Here is a 24,421-nt window from a genome sequence, read left to right as displayed (position 1 = left end):
CTCCACCTCTTTTTGTTTTCAATTTGCAATACCTATCTTCTAAATTTCGCCACTAGCGGCCTTGCCGTCATTTGCATTAGGTTGGGCTTAGTCACTTTACTATACTGTTACCTCAATTGCATAGCTGTAGTTCTCTCCATTAGCCAAAATTTTCAGGTTAAATGGACTTTCCTCTGCACACTGTATATTTTAAAATCAAAGTTACAAGGAATGCACATATTCAGATCAGTAACCATCGAAAACCGCTACATATTAAAAGCGAAAATTTAGACTAACCAAAGAAACATGAATTATGAGCACACATGAAAAATCAATATATTTTAAAAGTAAAGGCAGAAAAAATACATCTGAGCAGATCAGAAACCACAAATGTTTGATTCTCACCAATGCCGAAACGCATAAAATCAAGGTTCTCACCAAGGCTACTGCAGATGACATATACCGAAAAAAAGCTATCTTAAGAAAAAAATTATAATGCAGACAAAACTGTTCTTTTCTGGCAATATGTGCGACAAAATACCTTGTACTTCTGCAGCCCTAACTGATTGATGCTGCGAAACGCCTACGGAGAGCGCTGCAGGATTAGAATTTGAACTGTAGTGAGATGTACTTAACTATGCGTTAGAATGTTTTGTTAGGGGGTCGCCGGCTCTAACAATTAGCGACAAAATATTTTCAGTAAATTGTACATAAATTAGCCATTGTGTTTTAGACTGAGTCTTTTATTAATTATTACATAAAACCTGAACCACTGAAAGAAATTAAATTGATATTGATGATAGTTACAAGTCTGAATTAGTACTTTATATGGTACATCGTTCACTGAAAAACAGGATATTAGACAATAATGTTTTGGATTATTAAATCATGCCCACAAGGAAATAAAAGGCAGGCTCTTATTTTGTATATATTCTTGATCCTTGGATGTATTTCTGTTGAATAGTATTAAAAAATGGCAACGTTAGAACTAGCAACAGATAAACAATTCGAAAATTAACAACCCAGCTAATTAATCAAATTGACACTAAATTAAAGTCAGGAGCTTGATGAGTTGGATTTAAGAGATGATTACAAGCTCTTAGTAGAAAAAAATAGCAAACTGAAAGCTCTCGACAGTGAAATCGAAACTTCGATTGCAGTTGATCAAATGAAAAAGAGGTTACGGCGAGTCAGGAGTATACAGCGAAATGTTTGAAATACTCAAGTAGAAAGAAGTACAGTACAAAGTCTTTAATTCGGACTCATCGGGACTTTGACGATTCCGGACTAGGGGGTTTTCCGGATTATAGATCATCAATTTAAATCTGGTAAGATGGCATGCAAAAATTATACAATTAAAAATATGAAACCGTAATTTATGAAATAAAGAGCAATTATGATCTAAAGGGTAACAAAATTTACAAAAAAAAAAAAAGGATTAATATTTGTTTACTTTATTAAACATTTCTTTCAACGCACGCATGCGTAAAGCATACATTACGCATAGTCGAAATTAGAAAATTGCAACCAGAAAACTATTTGATGTGTATTTGTGATATTTATAATGATAAGGAAATTGATTTAAATCATATCGGAGTACATTGAGATGAAACACTACATTTAGTAAGGAATTATAAGCCAAATAAAATAAAAACATCTGCCATGAAGATGAGAATAGTGCTGACAGATCAACTTCCAGTTCATCGCACGCCACTACGTCCACCCCCCCTCCCACAGAGCAGCGTGAAATTGATAAACAGATTTCGAAATGGTTAGAGAAACAAATCACCTCTCTGTCACTTTCTTGATGCCTTTATCCATTTTTTGCAGCAATTCCACTTTTTGTTTGATGGACATCGAAACATGCTTTCGCTTTGTAAATCCTTTGGCAGCTCCAAAATCGGAAACTCTTTTGACATAATCGAAAGTTCAAGCTTACTTTTTATAAAAATTAATATTACGGTTCTTACTTTATGAATATAAATTAATGTATTACGGTTCTTACTTTTTATAAAATTGCTCTAATAGTCTGTAAAAAATAATAAGCCGGATCCAATTAGAAGATTAAGGAACAACGCAATCTGCAACATTAATTGAAATAGATAATTAGATAATTTTAGTCTAGCTTATAACGTCCGTAATACATTAAACGCGCATGCGTAAACGCATTAGAAAGTTTGTAGCTTTGAGGTCCGGATTATGGGCATCCAGATTAAAGACTTTATACTGTAATCAATGAGGGAAGAAGAAAGTACGCTAGTACTAAAAGTAATAAATTAGCGCAAAGTGCTGTTAAATTTTTAATTGAAGTTTAAAAGCATTGTAGATCCAACTCATCAGCTAGAAGACATTAATTTTGCCCAGCAAATTAACACATGAACTACATAAAAATAAAATAAAATATTAAGATATTGGTCTGAATGAAGTAACTAATAAAGAAGAAGGTAATTCTGCAAAAATTTATCTCCCTTGTTTGGAGATTCATAACAGAACTTGTCAAGGGAAAAATGTGTTGAAGCTTCATACTTGGTCAATTAATAAGAGAGACAAGACAAATTTCGTTCCGACTTATTCACTGAGACTTAGAAGCGCAATATTTAATCAATTAGTCATTTAATTAGTAGAATTAAGTCTCTTTTCCCTATTTGTCTTAGCTTTCTAACACAAAAATGAAAATAGAAATACAGTCAAAAGTTGTTAATTCGGACACCCATAATCCGGAATGATCTATAATCCGGACCTCAAAGCTACAAACTTTCTACGCATGCATCGTGTTGATGCAAAGTAACGCAGCGTAAGACCTTTACAACTGCGAATACGCATGTGCAAAATACTTTTACGAATGTGCGTTTAATGTATAACGGACGGTATAAGCTAAGCTAAAATTATCTAATTCAGTTAATGTTGCAGATTGCGTTGTTCCTTAATCTTCGAATTGGATTCGGCTTATTTTTTGCAGACTGTTAGAGCAATTTTATAAAAGTAAGCTTGAACTTTCGATTATGTCAAATAGAATTTCTGATATATATTTACTAATATGTAAAGGATCTACAAAGTGAAAGTATGTTTCGAAGTCCATTAAACAAAAAGTGGAATTGCTGCAAAAAATGGATAAAGGCATATCCTTTGTTTATCTAAACTTTAACGTTTGTTTATCTAAACTTTGTTTATCTTTAACGCCGCGGCGCGCAATGAATTGGAAGTTGATCTGTCAGCACTATCCGTATCTTCAGCGCAGATGTTTTTATTTTATTTGGCTTATAATTCCTTACTAAATGTAGTATTTCATCTCGATGTACTTGGGCTTTGATATGATTTAAATCAAATTCCTCGTCATTATAATTCGCTTCCGATAGCAAAGAAAGTGACAGAGGTTATCGAAAACGAAAAAATTTCGTTTGACAAATTAGTCGGTATTCTCGACACAGCAATTATAGGACTTGAACAATGGAACTCTTTGTAACTGAACAAGAAATTATGTCTGTTTATAGAATTAAACAGAATGTATTATCCCATAAAAAACGAAGCAACTTATACAACTTACATTGAAAGGAATGTTTAATAAAGTAAAGAAATAAATATTAAGCTTTTTTTATATACCCTTTAGATCATAATTGTTCTTTATTTCATAAATTACGGTTTCATATTTTTAATTTCATAATTTCTGCATGCCATCTTACTAGATTTAAACTGATGATCTATAATCCGGAATTGCCGAAGTCCCGACGAGTCCGGATTAATGACTTTTCACTGTATTTTACAAAAACACGTTATAAAAATCCTGTCTTCAAAATATACAAACAGAAAACCTGCGAATTATGAAAAGTTTTACTAAGAAAAAGGCAATTAGGAAAAATTCCAAATACCCTCTGTTAAAGAATTAAAAGAGACAGTCCTATAAAACAACTTAAAAAAAAGGAGTTTCTTGAAAAATAAAAATAAAAACTGTAAAGAAAATTGTAAATTTAAATTGGACATAGCTTATGTAAGAGAATGTTCAATAAAATAGTATTAATTTTTAACTACGATCTGTAAAAAAAGAAGAAAAGACGTCCTGAAGCAAGGCAGCTCGCAAAAGTAAATACATTATACAATTTAAATGAAAAATAAATTGTCAAGTTACAGATACAGGTTAAGCTTAAATAAAAACAGTCTGAAAACTGAAATTGAAGTCAACTTACTTAACCCATGCACTACAAGGAATGAAACTTGAAATTTGTGAATGTTTGACACAAAGCGCTGTGTAAAAAGATTACCATAAGCGAAAACATACATTTTAAGTGATTAGCAGTCCAGCTACAATTTGACATGTCCTTTTAAACGGGTGAGTTCCTCTTAGTCATTAAGTAGAATATTATGTTACCTTGAAAGCAAAATTTGCAGACTCAAAGTATGAAGGTCTGTTTAAATCAAAATTTAAGAAATCAATGATCAATTAAATTGCCAAAGTTAGTAACTGAAAAGTTTTCCAGAGATCCAAAACAATGGCAAATTTTTTGGAATAGTTTCAAAAGTATAATAGATAAAAACGAAAGCATTTTGAAAGTTGAAAAATTCGCATATCTTAAAACCTTTATAACTGGTCAAGCTGCCAATGTTGTGTCAGGATTCGAATTATCTAATGATAATTATGATAACTGCGTAAAAATTCTGATAGGTTCAGGAAAAGAGATATTGTAAATTCCCTTATGAATAAAATACTAAATTTAGAAGAAGTAAAAAATTTTGCTAATGTTTCAGCTTTACGCAGAATTTATGACGAGCTTGAGATCTCTATTCGAAATCTAGAAGCAATAAATGTTACATCAGGCTCCTTTGGACATTTGCTAATGCCTATTTTGCTAAAAATCTTGTTCTGCGATCTAATTTTAGAATTTAACAGGCAAAGGGATAAAGGTGAATCTGACATATCTAAATCCACTTTATTCTTAACGAAGGAGGTTGAATATCACAAAAGTACTTTATTAGCTTGCGGTGAAAATAAAGTGTTTACTAATTATTGTAATCAGAAAACTGTAAATAAAAGACACAACACCCATGGCTAATGCATTTAACACTACCGTACAGGGAGTATGCATCTTCTGTGAGAAACGAGATTCTTTAAATGCTGTAAAGGGGTAACTGAGAAAATAAATATTCTCAAAGTGCATAATCAATGTTTTAAATGTTTTAAGAAATTTCATTTGAGTCATTTTTGCAGAGATAAAAATGCATGTAGTAAATGTAATGGCAAAAATCATTATGAATCTATCTGCTTGAAAAGTAATGAGGAAAAATCAAATTCATGTAATTTGTCTGAAAATTAATCAACTGGCACGAGTACAAAACGGTAACCTTTAGTTTTAAATATTAATACTGATACTTTTATTTCTCAGTGTAATAGTTCTGTTTGGAAAAATACTTTATTACAATCATGTATTGGTTTGGCTTGCAACGAAAACGAAACTAAAGTTGTTCATATTCTTCTTCATCAAGGTAGCGAAAGATTGTTTATTAAAGATACCTTAATGAGATCTTTAATATTAGAACCTATTTGAAATAAAAAATTACTGTTTTCTTTTTTTTTCTCATTTGAACTAAGAAATCAATAATTGAGAATTATCCTGTGGTCATAATTGAATTAAGAGATAGAAATCAAAAGAATAAAATAAAATCGTAATGCCTAGCAACTAACAGGATATCAGCTTGTCCCATTAAGCGTCCTAGACATAACACATTCGAAAAAGTTCAAAGGGCTTAGGTTTACATTTACCAGATCTAAGTGTAAACAACAATGAAGAATTACAACATGTAGGAATATTAATTGACCCTGACCTTTTCTGGGATGTAGTGCTTACAAGTAAGAAACGCATAAATAAGCATCTCCTGTAAATTTCATTTCTGGATGGCCAATAGTAGGAAATGAAAAACACAAATGAAAGAGAGGTAACAATTTGAACATGCATCGATTGTCTGTAGATGCTGTAAATATGTTTTGGGATGTGAGTGTGAATTTGAGAAAACTGAAATCAAATTCAGATATGCATCATGGATTAGGTCAAATATTAATGAGGAAGATAATTTCAATAAAGAAACAAAATTTTAGGGCATCATTTGGGATCCTAGTAACGAGGTAATACAGCTAAACATGAAAACAGTTCAGAAGTCAATTGAAACTCGTGAAGGTGACACAAAAAGACTGGTATTGAAAACTGTCACCAAAGTATTTGACCATATCGGGTATTAGAAACCACTTACAATTCGAGTTAAGGTCATGTTAGGCTGCGTTCAGACAGCGCTATAAAGGGCATTGAGGCATAGTCATAAAGACATAAAATACAGGAGTTCCGTTCACACCTGCGAGACAGGGTCTAAGCTGTGCCCAATGAGAGAAGCTAAATTTGTGCATATGTGGATGTGTCTACACCTTTCACGCATTGTTTTCCCAGCGTTCACTCTTCTTGTTTTCGTTATTTTGTGTCATGGCTTTTTCAGCTCACTGCAAAATTTTACTGGCTCAGCAGAATTCTCTTCTAGCTGCCCTTCTTATTATCCAAGAGGCAATGGAAGAAGGTAAAAAAAAGAAAAAGAACGAAATGGTCTAGAGATATTTTTTTGGAAAGACCAATAGTTTGTTGGCACATATTTCTGTGTAAAGCAGTATAGAATATTTCTCCACTGCATTGTAGTACTCTATACTATAAGCATGCACATGCATATTTATATATATAAAACCTTCTTCAAATTTTATATGTAATTGCTCTTAGGAGAAATACGATATTCCTAAATATGCCTAATTAAAAAAAATCTTGATAAGCGACAGATAGCCTGTATATAATATTTTTCCATTTTGCAGAGGTGAAAGCAGTTAAGTGGAAAACGGTACTTACCAAACATTAATTTTTTTTGGCTGCACTAACAGTATCAATTATTACTAGTACTAGTATCCCACAACTGGTCACCATAACCAGCAACCACATCTAAACTTATACAATACAGTCAAAAGTCTTTAATCCGGATGTCCATAATACAGAATGATCTATAATCCGGATCTCAAAGCTACAAACTTTCTGCGCATGCGCATAATACCTTTACGCATGCGCGTTTAATGTATAACAGATGGTATAAGCTCAGCTAAAATTATCTAATTATCTATTTCAGTTAATGTTGAAGATTGCGTTGTTCCTTAATCTTCTAATTGGATCCAGCTTATTATTTTTTGCAGACCGTTAGAGCAATTTTATAAAAGTAACCTTGAACTTTCAATTATGTCAAAAAGAATTTTTGATTCTGGAGCTGCCAAAGAATCTACAAAGCGAAAGCATGTTTCAATGTCCATCAAACAAAAAGTGGAATTGCTGCAAAAAAATGGATAAAGGCATTGTTGGAAAAATATGACTTATTGTAACACTTTTACTGCATCATCTCTCCTCCTTGAAATGTTTATTAGGCTTAGTTCTTATTTTAATGTAATATAGTAGTTACTTCAACTTTTTTTTCTTACTGCCACTGTTTGCGTTGAGAACGGACTGTTTCTACCTAATTAAGATGCAAAAACGAAATGTGATGTAACGTCATCTGGAAAGTCGAAACGTGCCGATAGCTGATTGGTTGCCGTGAGATGACATCATGCCTACTTCTGGTATAAGTATCTCGCGTCGCTCTGGCTCAGCCCTTCTAGTTCCTGCTTTCCTGGCACTTGGGTGTACGGTTTCCAGCCCCTTTTGAAGGATGCGTGCAGTCCGCTGAATACGTTCCTGTCCACAAGATGACTGTTCCTGAATAAGTTCCTTGGTTCCTGTCCACAAGATGGCTGTTCCTGAATAAGTTCCTTGGTTCCAGTATACAAGATGACTGTTCCTGAATAAGTTCCTTGGTTCCTGTCCACAAGATAACTGGTCCTGATTAAGTTCCTTGGTTCCAGAGGCTACAATGTGAGTGACTGCCGTGGGCGGCATCCATGTTCTTCATGAAGGTGGCATTTAAATAAGTTAGCGGCGATTCCTTGTGTTCAACTAATGTAAGCGGTGTTAGGCCAGATTTAAGTGCTTTCAAGAACTTAATTTAAATTTCAGGTGCTTTCTTGATCATTGATCATGGACTTATTGAATGTGTAGCCAATTTCATTTGAGACCGCATAATTACTGTTTAGAACATTTTGTTTGTATTGAACGCCAGTATTTTTGGAGACCAGGTAAAAATATTATTTGATGAATGATGGTTATATTATATTTTTTCTAAGACTCTGATATTGTTTAAATTTATTTTTTGTGTTTTTATCCCTTTTTATATTGTTAATAAATTGGTTAAGTTTGAAACATCTTTATTGTCTTCAATGTCTGCACAGCATAGTATCTCAGGGAGCTTTTATTGCTACTACTGCTAAATGTTTAATTTTATAAACTTTAAACTTTGCTTTAGCATCATTTTGGTTATGGGCCCAGCCCCTGAGTTATTTTTAGTGCAGACTTTTGAAGTTTAAAGTTAATTTAGGACTTAAGAGATTGTGGGACAGTTTTTGTTGAAATTCAAATATGGTTACTGTTAATGTTATGCATAATATTGCTTAACTTGAGGCATGTAATTACTTTACATGGTCTAAAGATATGAAGTTTGTTTTAAATGAAAAAAATGCATGGCTTTTGGTTAAAGGTATTGAAAAATGTCTTGATTTAAATGATGTTAAGGGTATTACAAAAGAAATTATTGCCGACTATCAAAATAGAAGTCGATTGGCATTATCTTTAATTTATATGAATGAAAGCCCTGAATATAGAAACTTTATAAGTGAAATTGATGATCCGGTAGTGGCATGGAATACGCTTGCCAAATACTTCCAGCCAGGTTATCGATCTAGACATATGTCCTTGTTTTCAGAGTTCTTAAATTGTAAAATTAAGCCAAATGAAAGTATTAGTTTCTTTTCTTCTAGATTAAAACGCGTAACTGAACAGTTAGCTGATATTAATCAGGCTGTAAGAGATGTATACATATGTTTTCAGTTTCTTAGGTTCCTTCCAGATAAATATGATCAAGTAGTTCAGAATGTTTTGAGGTGGCCAGATGAAAAGTTCATATTTAAAAATGTTGAACTTGAAATACTAGCAGAGCAAATGCATCTTGGTTTAAGAGAGATAGATAGGGAAAATTCTAATAAGACTATAGAAGTCCAAAGTACTCACTGTGAACACAAATTTAAGCAGATTAAAGGGCTCAAGTGTTATAAATGTGGCCGTCCAGGTCGTATTCAAAAATACTGTAGAATGAAAGGTAATTTTTCCAGATCACCCTCGCCTGCTTCTTCTGTTTCCTCAGCTGTATCTAGTAGTTATAAAACATCTCCTAAGTGTAAGAATAAACCCAAGTTGAGTAAAGGTAAAAATAATTCCCATGCTCAGTCCCATTTTATAGCTCAAGCTAATGTTAACAATTTAGAGGAAAATGATGATAGTTGGATTTTTGATACTGCTGCATCTCATCATTTTTGTAAAAATCGTGTATTGTTCGATACTTTTTCTCCTGTGAAAAATGAGAATATGCTAGTAGCTATTGATGGAGTAACTTTTCCAATTCATGGGAAGGGTACTGGTTAAAATGAAATTTGGAGATACAGTTATTTTGCTTAAGGATGTTTTATACTCACCTGAACTGAGACGAAATTTAATATCTGGACCTAAGGTGGATATCAATGGAGCGAGATTTTATGGTAAAAATGGGCAAATTAAAGTTACTGATGATGAAAATGAAACCTTGTACAAAGCTAAGTTGATAGGATGTAACTATCATGTATTCCCGAAAATAGTGAAAAAGGGGGGGGCAAATCTGTAAAATTTGAGGCATCCACAGTTCAGCATAACAATAGTGAATTATGGCATGGTCGGTTTGGTCATATAAATTATGGTGCTATTGTCAGGACTAGTAAGAGACATTCAGTTCGAGGTCTTCCTGTGTTAAAGCACTCACCTAATTTGTTTTGTGAACATTGCCAAATCAATAAGCAAAAGACGAATCTCCTATAGACCCTTAGAAGGTATTCAAGTAAAGAGACCACTTGAAAGGGTTTTTTCTGATGTATGGGGACCTATTAACATTCCAGGTAGGAATAGTGAACGTTATTTCATTTCCTTTATTGACGAATATTCTCGTTATGTGGTAATGTACCCCATTGTAGAGAAAAGTCAGGTGTTTGAAGTATTTGAAAGGCATATAGCACGTGCGGAAAGATCTTTGAACCTTAAGTTGAAATACTTTAGGACTGACAAAGGGCAAGAATATGATAATGATCAATTCAGGTCATATTGTAATAAAAATGGTGTAAAGCACGAATTTACAGATGTATATACTCCAGAACAGAATGGAGTTTGTGAGAGATTTAATCAAACAGCTCTCAACAATGTACGTGCTATCTTACATGATAGTGGAATGAGTTCTGAATTTTGGTCAGATGCAGTAATGTATTTTGCATATTCATTTAATAGAATTTGTCATAAGGGCCAAGATAAAACCCCCATTCGAATTGTACACTAAGCAGAAACCATCAGTACATCACCTTAAGGCATTTGGAACGATTGCCTATGTGGGAATTCCAAAGCCTAAAAGAAATTCTAAGCTTGATCCAAATGCAACGAAGGGCCGATTGATTGGGTACAGTGTATGAACAAAAGGGTACAAGATTTGGTTGGAAACTGAACAAAAGGTAGTTATTAGAAACCTTAAATGCTACTTTTAAAGAGTCAATTGGAATGCAGAAAAGTGGCAGTGGAGCTATACTGGGCACCCTTCCTGATTTGGAATCTGAAGAGAGGATAGAGTTCCAATCTACTGATACTCCAGTTGGCTATTTTCCTGAAATAGAGGAAAGAATCGATACCAATGTACCTTCTTCTATACCTGGCACTGACACTCAATCTACGAGACAAGTAACTTGGCTTCGTAAACCTGTTCCAAGGCCAGACGGCACGTGTACGGATGTGTATTATTTTGAGAGGGGGGTCTAATCAAAGATTACGATCACCAAATAATGTAGAAAGGTATTGCACTGAGCATAATATTCAATATGATCCTACCTTGTTTGATTTCAAGGGAAGCAATACTTATAGTGGTGAAATCGACCCAACTGGCACTCCTTCAACATCATATACCCGAGATAGCTGACTAGAGGTTTCAATTCCAAACACTTATAACCACGCAATGAAATCCACAGAAAAGCTTAAATGGATAGAGGCAATGGAAGAGGAAATGGCCAACATGCAAAAGCATAAGGTATGGCATCTTGTTCCACTTCCTAAAGACAAGACTCCACTAGGTTGCAGGTGGATTTTCAACATTAAACGTGACGAATTTTGAAACATTGTTCGTTTTAAAGCTCGTTTAGTGGCTCAGGGTTATCGGCAAATTAAATACGATACCATATGATGAAACCTACTCGCCTGTAGTCAACTTTTTAGTAATAAGGCTCTTTTTCTCCCTTTTAGTTGCACACCTTGGATGGGCAAACATACAATGCGACGTAAAAAGTGCCTATCTCTACGCTCCTTTATCAGAGTAAATTTATATGTCCCAACCTCAGGGTTTTGTAGAGCGAGATAAAGAAACTTTTGTGTGTTGTTTAGATAGAGCCTTGTATGGTTTGCATCAGAGTAGGCGATTATGGTACTACGAGTTGGATAGAATACTATGTAACCTAGGGTTTATCAATTTTGAGTGGTGTAATTGTGTCTATCGTTTTAAAGATTTTGTCATTCTGTTGGTTTATGTTGATGATATAGTTGTGTTTGGAAAAAATGAAGTTCAGACCATAAGAATATTAAAAGTCCTGAATTCACATTTTGATATGAAAATTTTAGGTAAAACAAGAAAGCTTTTGGGTGTGGAATTTGAATATGAGAACAATAGTGTTTTAATTCATCAGCAATTATATATAGAAGACATAGTTAATCGATTAAGTCTTTTAAAATACAAATTACTTCCCTTCCAATAGTTAAAGGTGTGAAATACTCAAAGCCTCAAAGTTCCAGTACACAAGAAGAAACAACTGAAATGATGAATTATCCTTACAGAAATGTTTTGGGATGTCTCTCGTTTCTTTGCAATCATACTCGTCCGGATATAGCTTATGCTGTTAATATATTTTCTCAGTTCCAAAGCAATCCTGGTAAGTTTCACTGGGAAGGATTACTTGAACTTTTAGGATACGTTTCCAATACCAGACAACACAAACTTAAACTGGTATGCAAGGAACTGAAGCTCTATGTATATTCAGATTCGGATTTTGCTTCAAGCAGGCATGATATGGTGTCTATTGGTGAACAAATAGCTTTGTTGGGAGAATCACCTGTATCTTGGCATACATTTAAAGAAAGGGCAGTGAGTTTGTCTACTATGGAGGCTGAATTTATCTCCATGACTGAATCAGCAAAAGAATTAAATTCATAATTCTTTTGCTAAAGAATTAGCAAAAGAATTATGTGTTTGGTTTAAACACATCTTGGATGACTGCATTCAGTTTAAGATTGCAAGTAACTATGTTTCAAAACCAATATTGTTTGCTGATAACATGGCTGCTAAATGTTTTACAAAATCACCCATTGAAAACTCAAGAACAAAACATATAGATGTGAAACTATTTTTCATTCATGATCTAATGAACAGGGAAATCTTTGATTTAAAATATGTTCCAAGTAAAGATAATCTGGCTCATCCCATGACAAAACCACTGACAAAGCATAACCTGATAAGATTTTGTGGAACAATTTTCTTATGAAATTTGTTTTTGTGCGTATTTAAATTAAAAGTTTTGTTTATTTGAGAATAATATGTTTTAAGTCATATTATGATGGATATTAGGTAAATGTAAAATTGTATAGTGTAGAATGTTGTATGATTGACCAGGGCCCTGGGTAAAAGTATTGAGTGTATGATCATACATATATCTTTGTATTATTTTGTAACATGTTGGACTTTCTTGTTATGGTAAAATTTTGAATAATGAATAAGATGTTCTCAAAGGGAAAATTTTTTCTTAAAAATTTCTGAATTGAATGAAATTGCGATATTTATTTATTCTTGTTTTGAATTTTGTAAAGATACTGGCGTTCAGTTTTATTTCAGGTCGCAGATGATGATGTGGGGGGCATTTGTTGGAAAATTATGACTTATTGTAACCCTTTTACTGCATCATCTCTCCTCCTTGAAATGTTTATTAGGCTTAGTTCTTATTTTAATGTAATATAGTAGTTACTTCTACTTTTTTTTTTTCTTACTGCCACTGTTTCTGTTGAGAACGGACTGTTTCTACCTAATTAAGATGCAAAAACGAAATGTGATGTAACGTCATCTGGAAAGGCGAATCGTGCCGATAGCTGATTGGTTGCCATGAGATGACATCATGCCTACTTCTGGTATAAGTATCTCGCGTAGCTCTGGCTCAGCCCTTCTAGTTCCTGCTTTCCTGGCACTTGGGTGTGCGGTTTCCAGCCCCTTTTGAAGGATGCGTGCAGTCCGCTGAATATGTTCCTTGGTTTCTGTCCACAAGATGGCTGTTCTTGAATAAGTTCCTTGGTTCCTGTCCACAAGATGGCTGTTCTTGAATAAGTTCCTTGGTTCCTGTCCACAAGATGGCTGTTCCTGAATAAGTTCCTTGGTTCCAGTATATAAGATGACTGTTCCTAAATAAGTTCCTTGGTTACTGTCCACAAGATAACTGTTCCTTGGTTCCAGAAGCTACAATGTGAGTGACGGCCGTGGGCGGCATCCATGTTCTTCATGAAGGTGGCATTTAAATAAGTTAGCGGCGATTCCTTGTGTTCAACTAATGTAAGCGGAGTTAGGCCATATTTAAGTGCTTTCAAGAACTTAATTTAAATTTCAGGTGCTTTCTTGATCATTGATCATGGACTTATTGAAAGTGTAGCCAATTTCATTTGAGACCGCATAATTACTGTTTAGGACATTTTGTTTGTATTGAATGCCAGTATTTTTGGAGACCAGGTAAAAATATTATTTGATGAATGATGGTTACATTATATTTTTTCTAAGACTCTGATATTGTTTAAATTTATTTTTTGTGTTTTTATCCTTTTTTTATATTGTTAATAAATTGGTTAAGTTTGAAACCTCTTTATTGCCTTCAATGTCTGCACAACATAGTATCTCAGGGAGCTTTTATTGTTACTACTGCTAAATGTTTAATTTTATAAACTTTAAACTTAGCATCAAGCATACCCTTTGTTTCTCTAACAATTCCGAAATCTGTTTATCAATTTCACGTTTATCACGGATGGGGGGGGGACGTTGCGGCGCGCAATGAACTGGAAGTTGATCTGTCAGCACTATCCTTATCTTCAGGGCAGATGTTTTTATTTTATTTGGCTTATAATTCTTTACTAAATGTAGTATTTCATCTCGATGTACTCTTGTCTTCGATATGATTTAAATCAAATTCCTCGTCATTATAAATATCATGAATACACATCAAATAGTCTTCTGGTTGCAATTTTCTAATTTTGACTATGCATAGTGTATGCTTTACGCATGCACACTTTGAAAGAAATGTTTAATAAAGTAAACAAATAATTATTAAGCTTTTTTTCTTGTAAATTTTGATACCCTTTAGATCATAATTGCTCTTTATTTCATAAATTATGGTTTCATATTTTTAATTTTATAATTTCTGCATACCATCTTACCAGATTTTAACTGATGATCTATAATACAGAAAAACCGATAATCCAGAATTGCGGAAATCCCGATGGGTCCAGATTAGAGACTTTTGACTGTATTAATAAATGAAAATTAGAATAACATGTATTGGAAAGTTGAATATTGGTTTTGCATATTAATATGTTGTGTTTAAGGTCTGATTTAAGGGGTTTTTTTTTAATTCACATTAGTGGTCCTTCAAATATAAGATTATATATGTAGTGGTCCATTAAGTTCTACGGGTTGACAATTGCTGGTTTAGATGGTATAATGGCTGAACGTGGTAAGATTAAGAGTTACTGTATGATTTAGAATGAAAGGGGAAAAGAGCATAAATTGAGTGGTATGTAAATAAAGGTTTACTTAGAAGCGATTATAAGTGTCCTGTTTTCAGGAAGGAAATGTGCATGATCGAACATCGGAGAATACCGGCACTACGGAGGATATTTTTTACTCTTATCTTTATGAACTTATGTGATGTCATCGGTAAAATCCTAGTATACGGTGCAGCCTTGGCGCGATTTTGAAAATTATCGCCAACACCAAAAATGACCCAAAGAATGTTTATGTATATACTATACATTATATACTATTACTATATACGCGAGCTTTCTACAATTTTTATATGTATAACTACATATATTCTTTGGATGACCCGTTTACTACTCATCGTATATGTCCCGTTTTTACTACTCATCATAAAAGTTGCCAAAAGTAGCCAAATCCCGTGTGCACCGGATACTAGGATTAAACCGTCATCAGTATACAGAAAGGTAAATGGATATTTCCCTTGTGTAGTGCTAGGTTAAATTTCTTTTTTGGGTACTTTTCCGTTTTGCCGGCACAAGCGATAAAGTCGCCAATAATGGTACAACTGACGCTAAACGGAATATCCTCACTGGTAACCTTTCACGCCTCGTTTTCAAAAAAAGTCGCAGCCATTTTTTATCAGATTGATTGTTTCTTTCAATATTGACATACTATTACATAGAATTTTTACAAACTAGTTAAATTTTATCCCCTAAGAGAATTCGTGGTAATTAAGTCAATTAGAATGCAATCACACCGCTCATCCGAACACGAAAATATAGAAAAGGCAAAATTAAGGGTTAAATTCATCCATTCTAATGAGAATGCACTAGCGAAGTAAAGCACTGCGGTTTTACATAATTTCTGAGTAAGCTATTCGTACGAATTGAAATAATTCTTGCATTTAAACTTGTATTCCAAATTCAGATTTAACTTGAAATTAATGTAGATAATTACTAAGAGAATTAGATTTTTGTAGCGTAGTTTACATGAGATCACTTGAGGTCACGTGATACAAACCGGCGAATCAGGATTTTGAACCATGAAAGCATAGTAAATTCTTAAATTAATGTCTTTTTACAAATTTATTGTCTTTATTTATTGGCTGTTTACAAATTTTTAAACCATATTAAAATGTTTATGCCTTCAAAATAAAAATTCTTAAAATTAACATTTGTTACCATTTTTTATGTGTATACTGTATGTTGTCGCCAACAAAGTCTGCTTGGCGAGATTTGCGCCGGCGAAACGGAAAAGTACCCTTTTTTGTTTTATGTTATTTGATTGCTTGATTTAAAGTGTAGTTTATTGAGATTATATAATTTTTGTTGGCTGCTCCTTTGACTTTTTAAGTGAATATAGATTGATGTGTACATGGACAAAGGGAGTGCGCAATGCCAAGTTTGTGCAATTCTCTGATTTTTTTTAAGTGAAAATAGGTCAATGAGCACACGGATACCGAGTTTGTGTAATTCTCTGATGTTTTTTTAAGTAAAAAATAGGTCGATGTGCACATGCTACCGAGTTTGTGTAATTCTTTGAGTTGTTATTTCATCTTTGTGGCGATCTTAAGCGTAAAAATCAATGCTACACAAAGACAAAATAACAAGTCAAAGAATTGCACAAACTTTGTACACACCAAAAATCGCCAACGGGTACCCATAAATATATTTTTACCTTAGTATGTTATAGATGATAAAGATTCCAATGTGAGACTAACAATTTTAGCATGTGCAAATGCTGTAGTAATGCACAAACATAAATTTTTCATAATCAGAAAAATACATGACCTCAAGCATTAGAAACAAAGTAGATTTCTTTAAATCTATAATAAATTTTCTGAGCAGTGACAAGACCATACAAGAATTTCTTTAAATATTTGAGTACAAAATCTGCTATATAGAGCACTGCAAGGTGATGTGAGTATGTGACTGCAGACATTTTAAAAAGTGCTTGTCATAATTTATAGCCAGCTACCACATTTCATAGTTACGATCATGATGATGATGGTGGCTGTAAATAGGAATGTTTTTGGATATCGCAACAAAAGGCAAAATTTTCCAATTAACAGAATCTGTGAAGAAATGCAAACTGATAATAAGTGATGATGATATAACAGAAGTTTTCCAATGTGATGACAAATGGCCCAATCACCAACTGACTAATGAATGGCAAAACCTCTAATATGGTTTTAAATCTAGAAAATATTGCTAATCACAGTGAAAAAAGTGATAAGGAGATTTTGGAGAATGAAAAGATTCTGACAGGCAGTCAGAATCTTTTCATTTTCCTATATAGTGGAAATTCAGGACAATACATTAGAGGATCTGAATAATAAAACCTTCAAATTGAACAAGAAATTATGTTTATCTATAAAATTAAAGACAAAAAACTAACACAAAAACAAAACAACTTAAACAATTTACATTGAAAAATATGCTTTATGAAGACATTTTTTGGGGGGTGGTTGGTAAATTTTGATTCATTTAAGATAATACATGCTTCATTACTTCATATTTTTAATTTTATAATTTCTCCATGTCATTATACTAATTTAAACTGATGATCTGAAAGCCCTAAATTTCCAAAATTGCTATAGGTTTTATAATTCTAAATCTCAGACTTTGTAATGTACACTGTGAAAAAAAAAAAAAAGGTAAAAGTATAGTTTAGGGTACCCCTTGGCGAAATTTCGCGATTTTTGGCGGTACATGGACACTAATTTTGTGCAATTATTTGACTCGTTATTTTGGCTTGCAAAGCGGCCCACAAAGCCAAAATAACTAGACAAACAATTGCACAAACTCGGTATCCATGTACACATCGACTTATTTTCACTTTAAAAAAAAAAAAAAAAAAAATCCCTGAATTGCACAAAAATGGCATTGCGACCTCTTTTAACTTTATCCATATACACATCGAGCTATTTTCACTTAAAAAAAAAAACCCAGAATTGCACAAACTTGCATTGCGCACTCCCTTTACTTTGTCCACATACACATCGATATATTTTCACTTAAAAAGTCAAAGGAGCACCAAATTCTATAATATAGACAAACAAAAAACACATAATCTCAATAAAATACATTTTAAACCAAACAATAACATAACATAAAAAAGGAAAAACATGTTATATATTTAAGCACTACCAAAAGCAAATATTCACTTACGATGATTTTCGAGTTCGCTTCGTACACCCAGAGCCAAGTAAAAATCAAAATATCAATCATATTCAAATGACTTTTTTCAAACCACGTACTCTTTCTGATCGAATGCTTCACATAGTGACCATCTGAACCTTTCTTCCTACAAACCCATTCAAATCTATCTAAACAGTTTTTACGTTCGACTAGGGGCATAGCCTTCCTACATACAGGACACTTATAATGGCTACTAAGTAAACCTTCATTTACACAAAAGTCAATTAAAGCTCTTTTCCCCTTTCGCTAAATTCTACAGAAACTTCAAATTAATCTTACCACACTCGGTCATTTTACCGTCTAAAAAATCAAAGCAACACACACCACAAAAACACTTACAAAAGATCCCATGATTCAAAATTTCCCAGAATCATGCACCCGATTATATCACAATAACATTCAACTACTCAGGCTACCATAAATGAAACTTAGCGATAAATCAAACAACTTTGCCATAATACAAGGGGTACCTTAAAGTGTACTCTACCCAAAAAAAAGGAGGGGGACAGTTCTATAGCTCCCGTTCTAGTGGGCCAATTGACAAAATTCAAATTGTGTTTTACATGTTTTGAAAGCACAACTTAGGATATATATTAGATTTATATATAGCATATTGTTATTGTTCTAACATACGTATTTTGACACAAAATCGGACTTTTTCTGAAATAACATACCATTTTTTTTTTCCATATTTTGATTCTAAGACTCAAATTATATCTACATATTAAATTTTGTAAAATTTACGGAGAAATTAAAAAATTTATATTGCTGCAATTTTTTCAGTTTGCACCATGAATAATTCACTTGGCAAACTTCTTAGTATATAGCAACCAATTTTCCTTTCCCTTCCATTATGCTGGAGCGGAATAAAAGGCACCTCGTTCCTACCTTTTTACATCGTGCATGATGAGCAGGAAAAAAGTCACATCGTTCTTACTTTCAAATAATTATAGCAAAGTGTCGGCAAATTTCAAAATGCACCAATATATAACTTCCTGTATATCTTCGGAAATTTTGAATAAAAAAACTAATTTTTTTCAAGTATGCTTAAAAATACGTCTACTTTAAGATGATGGATTTTATAGATTATAATTCAAAATTTTTCTTGAAATATTTACAAATTTAAAAAATAAATCATAAAAAATGGGTGAATTTTATTTGGAATAAATCTGAATTTTGAAATGTGAAAGGAAGAACCAAATGAGTTTAATAAAAAAAAAGAGAGATTAATAAATATATAACGAACTCAATTAACATTGAGGAGAATTTTGAGAGCTAATTTTTTAAAACTACTAGTGTGATTTTTACAAAAATTGGTAGTTTGACATAATTTGGGTCATAGAATTGAAATATGGAAAAAAAATTGTATGTTATTTCAGAAAAAGTCCGATTTTTGTGTCAAAATACCTATATTACAACAATGCTATATATAAATTTGATACATATCCTAAGTCGCGCTTTCTAGACATGAAAAACAGACATGAAAAACATGACATGAAAAAGACATTCGAGACATGAAAGTTAAATTCCGTCAATTGGCTCAGTAGAAAGGGAAAATAAGACTGTCCAATTTTTTTTTTTTTTTTTTTTTTTTTTTTTTTGTGCACAGTATACAACATAAATGCCCTGATTAGTGCAGTGGTCAGTGATGTTAGCAGCCACAATACTGAGCCCAGGTTTCAATCACAAAGACTTGCAAGTGTATAGTGTTTTTGTGGCAAAGGGAGATACTTAAAATATGCAGTAAACCCAAAAAATCCTTTTGAGTGGTCTGATGGTAAGGAAGAAAGTTCAGGAGACCTTATTTCAACCCTTCATGGGATTCTGCTTCAAGATTTAGATGGAACTAAAGTCAAATACCGAATATCCACCGACCTGAAATCCGTGTTGCCTCTCAAAATATAAACATTCAGTTTATAGGTTCCGGAAACCGCAACATGGAGTACGAAATATCGAAGAAAAATACTTATCGAATATCGACTTCATAATTATCGAATAATAACGAAAATACCAAATTATTTACCTCACGATAAAAGTTTTTTCTCTCTAATTTGCATTGAGGTAAAAAAGCAGATGATTCACTCAACTATTCCTTCAAGTTCATGATTCCCGTTGTTGCATTTTCTGAGCTTTGTTATTTCACGAGATTGTTTAGTGCTAGCATTTTTTTAATCCGGATATTTTGAAGATAAATTAATATTTTAAATTTCATAATACACTGACAGATAAGAAATGTGCTCATGATTTTACTGAATGCAATGTTGAAAAACGTAAACACATTGCATTGACAATAATACAAAAAGTGGAAATTCTGCAAAAGATGGAGGCAAGTGCTACTCCCCGGTTTATAGCAGAATCGTAAGGAATTGCAACACGAATCGATATACGGAAAAACAAAGAAAAGCTGTTGAAATTTTACAGCAACAGTGATTCTAACACCAGAAACCTTTGCATCAGGCGAAATCGGCAAGCCTCGATGTTGTGTAATATAATCAATTTATATATGTAATAATAACTTAATGCATATAATAAATTATTGCAATAATGTATATAACAATTTAATTAAATGCATCTAATACGCCTTATTTATTTTGCACTTTTAGTCTGAATATTATGATTTATCTTTTCTGTCCAGAAATTCGCAAAATCCTCTGGTCCCAAGCTTTGCGGATTTCTGGACTTTTACTGTATTACCTATATAGTACCCAAAGTGATGCTACTGTTATACTGTTAGACAGCTGAGATATGTCATAACACAACATACAACTTTCAAAATTGCAAAAATACAGCTTTATACAATTAACAGGTTACAGCTGAAAATTTCAGCAACCTGTCAATCAGAATTAAAACTTAAAAATGTAAACACCTGTTAACTAATTAATGGCAGAAAATACAACAAAAATTACATACCTTAGAGTTAATGCTATCATTTCCAGGTTCTTTTTCAGTAGCTTTTGTTATACTAGGTTTTTCTGTTTCAGTTTTTTCAACTAGCCCGTTATCTGATACAATAACCTCTGCCTTTGGAGAGTCTATTGCTGACTTTATACCATTGCTTTTTGACACTGCATTTTTATCACACACATCTTTTTCTCTAGCACTAGAATCTTCATTAACAGAAATATAAACATTCATTGATGTTTCACCATCAACTGTACTTTGATTACTTTCACATGTGGGAAGATCATTCAAATCTTTATTTTTTTCTGTTTTAGAAATCTTGTTTTTATTTGATTTGTTCTTTTTTTCACCTTCTGGAACTTCATTTGTTACTTTTGTAGAAGTGACACTTATATCTTGCTCTATGTCTTGCACATCATTTCGACTACTTGTACAACTGGAAATTTCTACGTCATTACTTTCAGAATCAACACAAGAATTACTTATTTTATGTTTTGCACTATCTTCACTGTTTTCAATGGTTAATGATTTATCTTTTATACCATTTTTGTTCACTGATGCTACATTCTGCTCAGAATGCTCTATTTCTACTTCACCACTTGTGGTTTCTTCATCAGAACAAACTTTTTCTTTTTTGTTAACTAAATGCTTCATCTGCAATAATACAAAATTTACATCAATTTCACAAGATATTAACGACATATAGACTGTGGAAAAATTTTGGTTATTTAAAATTTAAATAAGTAAATATTCATTTAACTTATTCTTTAAAAGGATATGTTTAAATGCAAAAACAGCATTAATTAACTATTGTTTTTTAAACTGATCACTTTATTTATCATACATTTTGAAAATAATTGCTAAATAATAGATTAAACCATTAAAGTTTAAATGACAGACAGGTGTAAATTTTGAAAGAAAAATAAGCACAGAACTTTTCTCCCATTTAAATCTTTCAAGGAATCTACAGTGATTTCTTGTGGGATTCTTGAATTCAATGGAATCAAAGCCAAATTTTGGTTAGTGTCCTAAAAATGCTGGTACTTGCATATTAATGCAAACATCTTTGCAATCTTAGGATTTTTTACATATGAAAAAAATTATGTTATACATCATTCAATTCAAATTTTAAAATTTTACTATTCACATCTGCAAAAATTTACTTGTTGCATACATATTTTACCTTTTAATTAGGTCTTTATTTGAAAATAAATCAATAAACCTACTTATGTACTCAAGGCACTTTAACCACAGATTTAATGCACTTGTTCCCTTTAGGCACTATGTGACAAAACATTGTATTCCTGCAGTTTCTTCCATTACTCGCGAATTCCAGATGCACATAATTTAAAACTGAGGCAAAAAAAGACCCATGAATTCCACTGGAATGAAGGGCAAGGGGAAAAAGAACACACAGAAAAATGGTATTGTTCTTGACTGAAGAAACTTATGAGCATGGTTGCTGTAAGAATTATGTGCATGTCTGCCAGAATTCACTGACTTTGACTATGATGGTTGTGCTAATATTTTTGTACCAAAATGTTATAATTTAGTTGGCAGTGTGGCATGAAACACCTGTCTACAATGATAATATTCAATAAGTAGTATTCACTAATACAAGACATATATCTTACATTAAAATGATATATGCTAATAAAACTATATGTTCTTTATGACATAAAACTGACTGTTGAATAGTAAATTTGTAAACTTTGACAGTAAACTTTAACTTGTAAACAACAAGTTTAAAGAATTTTAAAATTCTGAAGAACTTTCCATAAATGTACTCAATAATGTAACAAATGAAACACTTTTATTAGGTGAAAAGAACAATGTGAAAAAAAAAATGTAACTCTATTTTGTAAGCAACAATGGAACAGAACTTTTTTATTACATTAAATCCTTCACGGTTGAACATATAAACTTAACATTTTCCACTGTATTTCCACTTTAGAATATTGGTAAGTCTTTTTATAGTATGGATATTATAAAAGCACATACACAGTCTCACTCATCTTACTTATTTTATAGTAGTTGCTATACCCACAGATTTGAAAAGATGAGTTGACGAAAATATGCGATCAGTAAACGTGACCCTCGTAAGAAAAATTCCGGCTAACAGACGTGATTTTTCATGCGTTCTTGCAAATTCTTAGTACAAACTTTAAATGTCAGTTTTAGGATAAATACATGCATTCGCTGAGTTAAAACAATTGCTGAATTATTGATTGACGTCTGACATTTAACAAAATATAGAGATGATTTAAAAAAAAAAAAAAAAACATTACTAAAATATCAAAACTTATGACCTATCAAACAAGAAAAAGAAACTAAGGCCTTTCTCCAAAAAATACCGCATAAAAAACATAAATTTAAGGAAATTGCTCAACATCATCACTATAGCTTTAATTTTGCCTTTTATCGTAGATATTTTAGTAAATAGTGAAACTAGACACCTAGTTCTAGAAGTAAAATAAAGAATAATAACAGCCACCTAACAAGACAATGTAATCGCTGTTTAAATTAATGAACATGATTTTAGGCGTTGGAGTACATTAAATATATTTACCTCTGCACTTTTCTTTTTCTTGTTGCTAACTTCCAATTTACTATTAACGTTATTGATATCAGTCTGACGCTTATTCAAATTACTGTTTGTTTCTACAGGATTCATACCACTTCAACCGCAAAGGAATTAAGAAGTGTGCGAAAACTAAAGGAATCAAAAGTCTAAATGATGAACTGGAAACAGATGATCAACAAGTAAAACATAGTAATGATGTGTTTCGGACATATAACGTGAAGATTTTAGTTCTCTTATGGATATTATTTCCCCATTATTGCGAAAAGCCAATATTAATAACAACCCTTTCAGGTTCAGTACAAACTACACAAGCGCCATTAAAAACGCTAATATACTACTCCATGATTTACTACTGCCATTCTTCGGATATGAAAATGTGTTCCGATCAGAAATAATTTTGAAAAAGCCTCTCAATTTTAATGACCATTAGGTTATTAATCAAATTACATCTTCCAAAATTTTATAAATTAAAAACCTGAAATTTTCTACGAATTCCTGAAACTACAGCCATAAAAACTAGAAATCGCAGTTTCAGTCGTTTTTTTTATGCAAAAATATTGACATTTTCTCATATAGAATCGAAAAGACAAGCAAAACTTTATTTAATTCTTTCTATTTGTATTTTATTTACCTGATAAAAGTTTGAACAGAAGAGTACACTGAATTTCTGCCATAAAAGTTAAACATATTTTTCAATTTAGTCTGTATAAGAAAGAACGAGATTATAAAACAGCCCAAAATTTATATATCAAGCCTCTCTTTGTTCCTT

At 32.4% G+C, this 24,421-nt stretch overlaps 1 protein-coding gene across 5 annotated transcripts in view; it reads right to left on the bottom strand.

The window, feature by feature from the left end:
• woc (zinc finger protein without children) overlaps positions 1-23,993 on the bottom strand; it is a 257,267-nt gene extending 233,274 nt beyond the window's left edge. For 3 of the 5 annotated variants that reach the window (XM_085815607.1, XM_085815608.1, XM_085815609.1), the window contains exons 1-2: positions 23,638-23,993; positions 21,078-21,722 (exon numbers count right to left, since the gene is read on the bottom strand). In XM_085815607.1, the coding sequence (XP_085671733.1) occupies positions 21,078-21,722; positions 23,638-23,742 (750 nt within the window). In that variant the 5' untranslated portion in view covers positions 23,743-23,993. The remainder of the gene's footprint in view (positions 1-21,077; positions 21,723-23,637) is intronic. The other 2 variants (XM_085815610.1, XM_085815611.1) reach the window with 2 other exon arrangements.
• Positions 23,994-24,421: the final 428 nt, after the last annotated feature.

The sequence above is a fragment of the Stegodyphus dumicola genome, chromosome 4, assembly GCF_044657685.1.
Source record: "Stegodyphus dumicola isolate Sdum_Otavi_A_Nest chromosome 4, ASM4465768v1".
Lineage (NCBI taxonomy): Eukaryota > Metazoa > Arthropoda > Arachnida > Araneae > Eresidae > Stegodyphus > Stegodyphus dumicola.
This window is presented reverse-complemented; position numbering and strand designations above follow the sequence as displayed.